Below are 3,081 nucleotides of genomic sequence, written 5' to 3'. Positions count from 1 at the left end.
CATCATCATAATAAGTCCACATCATCAGAACCTTCAATACACATACAGATCAAACAACCCACCAATAACCATTCATCAAATCAGAACCAACCCAAAATCAAAATAAATCAATCAATATCATAACTTGGTCACTTGGTCCCTATCCTCCATACAACAGTCCAAAACAAATATATAGCATCTTGTCTTAGACCAAATATTTTTTTAAAATATATATTATTAATGTGACAAGTATTAAATTTAAATTTTATTTATAAAACAATATTTTTTATATGTTTTTTAATCAATTTTTATTTATTAAAATTAATTATAGTAATTTTTTTGGTATTTTTTGAAACACGAGGTTTATATTCCTGCGTATTTGCTTGTGACAAAAAATGAAAAGAAAAAATCGCAGAGGTTTTGGCGATAAATACATAATAATATATATATGGAATAGAAGTGGGACCAGTACTGTCTACCTAGGTATAACATAGAAGAAGGAAGAGGAGGTGGTTGTGGTGGGTAGGGACCACCGAAGAGTGAGAGTGGGTCCACACATAGTTGCATCCACGCCAGTGTGGGACCCAGAGAGGGACCTAGGAGGAAGAGAAGGGGGTTGGCTGGCTGGCTGGATTATGGTTTGTATTATTATATGATAAAAAGAATCCGTTGCAGAGAGTCAGATTTTGACAAGGAAGGAAAGCAAAGCGAAGGACTCGAATTTTCTTCTCTTTTTAATAAACATTTTCTTTTTTCTTTTTAAATTTTATTTTGCTTTCTCTGCGTGCAAGCTTACACAACAAACACTGATCATCTTGTACGGCAATTACCATTACATATCTCTTCTCTCTCTCTCTCTCTCTCTCTCTTGGGGACTGCTTTATATATATTTAGAGGGTTGGCCTTTCTTTCCTCACTTTGCATGCTCTCTCTCTCTCTCTCTCTCTCTCTCTCTCTCTCTATAGTACACACATATCCATTTTTTTGAGTTTAAAGAAAGAGGGGTTGATTGGATTTTTGCATGGATGGATCCTTCAATTGGACAACACCAGGTAGGGTATTAATGAGTGTTAGAACATGTGTTTCCATTACTGATGCATATGCTACTGTGTGTTCTTTTGTTTAATTTGCTCTCTTTCTTTCTCACTTTAATTACCTTTGAGTTTCTTTTCCCTTTTTCAAATTTCTTTCATACTTTCCATCTCTTGAGGGATTTGTTTGGAGTTTTTGGCTTCTAATGAGCTCATATTTGTGTTTGGGGATGGAGGAGATTAAAAAATGGATCGCTAGAAATTTTATTTTCTTTTTTTTTTCCTCATTAAAAAGAAAAGGGTAAAGTGATCTACTTTTGCCTTAATTGTTTGTTTTTAATTTTTCTTGATGCTAGGTTTTGGTTATGAATCTGAAATAAGTAAAGCATCATTTCACACTTGATATCCCAGCTAAACAATTCTGATTTCTGATTTGAATTTTCTTGAGAAGAAAAACCAAAACTTGAATTCCTCTAACTTTTCAATTTTAGCCTCCATCCCATTAGCACTAGGCAATGAATTAGGTGAAAGAAATTATGATTGTTTGCCCTTAGCAATTAGGCTTGATGATTAGCGTCCTTTAAAGAGTGTGATTGATTTCTTGCAATCAATTCTACTTCCATCAACTGAATTTCTTTTATGAACTAGCTAATAAGAGAGGAGTCTTATTATTAATATTTTATTTCATACACGCAGTAGATGGATTTTCCTAGACAAGAAATTTAAAGTGATTTCATTTAATGTGATATCTAATATATTTTCTATTGGTTTTTATCAATTCAGGAAATGCCCTCACATTCACTGGAAAACATGCTAGTTTGCTCAAAACCCCATCAAGAGAGGAAACCAAGACCTCCACCAGAACAGGCTCTCAAGTGTCCAAGATGTGATTCCAACAACACCAAATTTTGCTACTACAACAACTACAGCCTTTCTCAGCCAAGGTACTTCTGCAAATCATGCAGGAGGTATTGGACCAAAGGGGGCACACTGAGAAATGTTCCGGTGGGTGGAGGCTGCAGGAAGAACAAAAGATCATCATCATCAAAGAAATTCCAAGATCATCAGCAATTAACTCCTAATACCAACCCACTCGCTAGCCTCCCACCTTTAGCTTATGACTCCATTGACCCCAGTCTTGCCTTTGGTAGGCTCCAAAAGCAGTCTAGTGGGCAGCTAGGGTTTGATGAGCATGATTTGTCTATCTTGGGAAACCCAAACAACACCCGTTGTGATATGCTTGAAAACCCTAGCATTCACACTTCAGCTGCAACTCCTTTTCTTGATGCTCTAAGAAGTGGGTTTCTTGACGCCCAATGCAGCAACTTCCAAAATTTGTACAATGGGTATGGAAATAGGAACGTAGGTGAGGTGGAAAATAGTGGGGTTTGTGCTAGTGGAGAAATGATGATGCCCTACGAAGATATGAGTTGTGCAGCCACACAAGCTGTGACAGTGACAACAATGAAGCAAGAATTGTGCAGTGGTAGAGAAGATGAAAATAAGGTTTTATGGGGATTCCCATGGCAGCTCAATGGAAATGTGATTGGTGGGGATCTTGATCCAGGAAGAGAAACCTGGAATGGAGGACTTGGTTCAACTTGGCATGGACTTCTTAACAGTGCCCTAATGTAGTGCACCCAATTTGTTAATTTCACCTAGCTAGCCTTATAAAAAAAAAAAAAAAAAATCTGCAAGAAAGCATAGATATCAGACTAAAATATCAGTTTTAGGCCCCCTTGAGAGTTTTGTGTTAAGAGCTATGATTCATCACCTGAATCATGCATCTCTCTATTTTGAATTATTATTATTAATTATATATTTTTTTTCTTCTTTTCTTTTGTTTGCTATCATTGGTTTTTATACTAATGAAATTTGAAATTTGTTTGCTAACCAAGTAAGGAACTTGCAGTGATTGATAAGATATGATTTTCCATTTTGGAGAAAAGGGTGAAAGAGGGTCAGTGAGTGTGATGTTTCATTGTTTGGTTTCATTCTGAACTCTCTGAAAAAAATAAATTGAAAGATGGTAATGCCTTTGAGTTTTTCAAGATATTCTAACATGATTGCT

At 35.9% G+C, this 3,081-nt stretch overlaps 1 protein-coding gene across 2 annotated transcripts; it reads left to right on the top strand.

Annotated features, from left to right (window-relative positions):
* Positions 1–865: 865 nt before the first annotated feature.
* Positions 866–2,843, top strand: LOC110649260 (dof zinc finger protein DOF2.1). Of its 2 annotated transcripts, none has more exons than XM_021803769.2 (2): positions 866–1,031; positions 1,794–2,843. In XM_021803769.2, the coding sequence occupies exons 1-2, from the start codon at positions 1,005–1,007 to the stop codon at positions 2,643–2,645; spliced, it is 879 nt and encodes a 292-aa protein (XP_021659461.2). In that variant the 5' UTR covers positions 866–1,004; the 3' UTR covers positions 2,646–2,843. The 2 variants fall into 2 exon arrangements, with proteins under 2 accessions (XP_021659461.2, XP_057999104.1); XM_058143121.1 differs by lacking the exon at positions 866–1,031 and adding an exon at positions 1,068–1,311.
* Positions 2,844–3,081: the final 238 nt, after the last annotated feature.

This window comes from Hevea brasiliensis, chromosome 1 (genome assembly GCF_030052815.1).
Source record: "Hevea brasiliensis isolate MT/VB/25A 57/8 chromosome 1, ASM3005281v1, whole genome shotgun sequence".
Taxonomy (NCBI): Eukaryota; Viridiplantae; Streptophyta; class Magnoliopsida; order Malpighiales; family Euphorbiaceae; genus Hevea; species Hevea brasiliensis.
This window is presented reverse-complemented; position numbering and strand designations above follow the sequence as displayed.

Coding starts and splice junctions, on each gene's coding strand:
- LOC110649260 (XM_021803769.2), top strand. CDS start 1,005: ATGGATCCTTCAATTGGACAACACCAG. Junction 1,032..1,793: donor CTTCAATTGGACAACACCAG/GTAGGGTATTAA, acceptor TTATCAATTCAG/GAAATGCCCTCACATTCACT.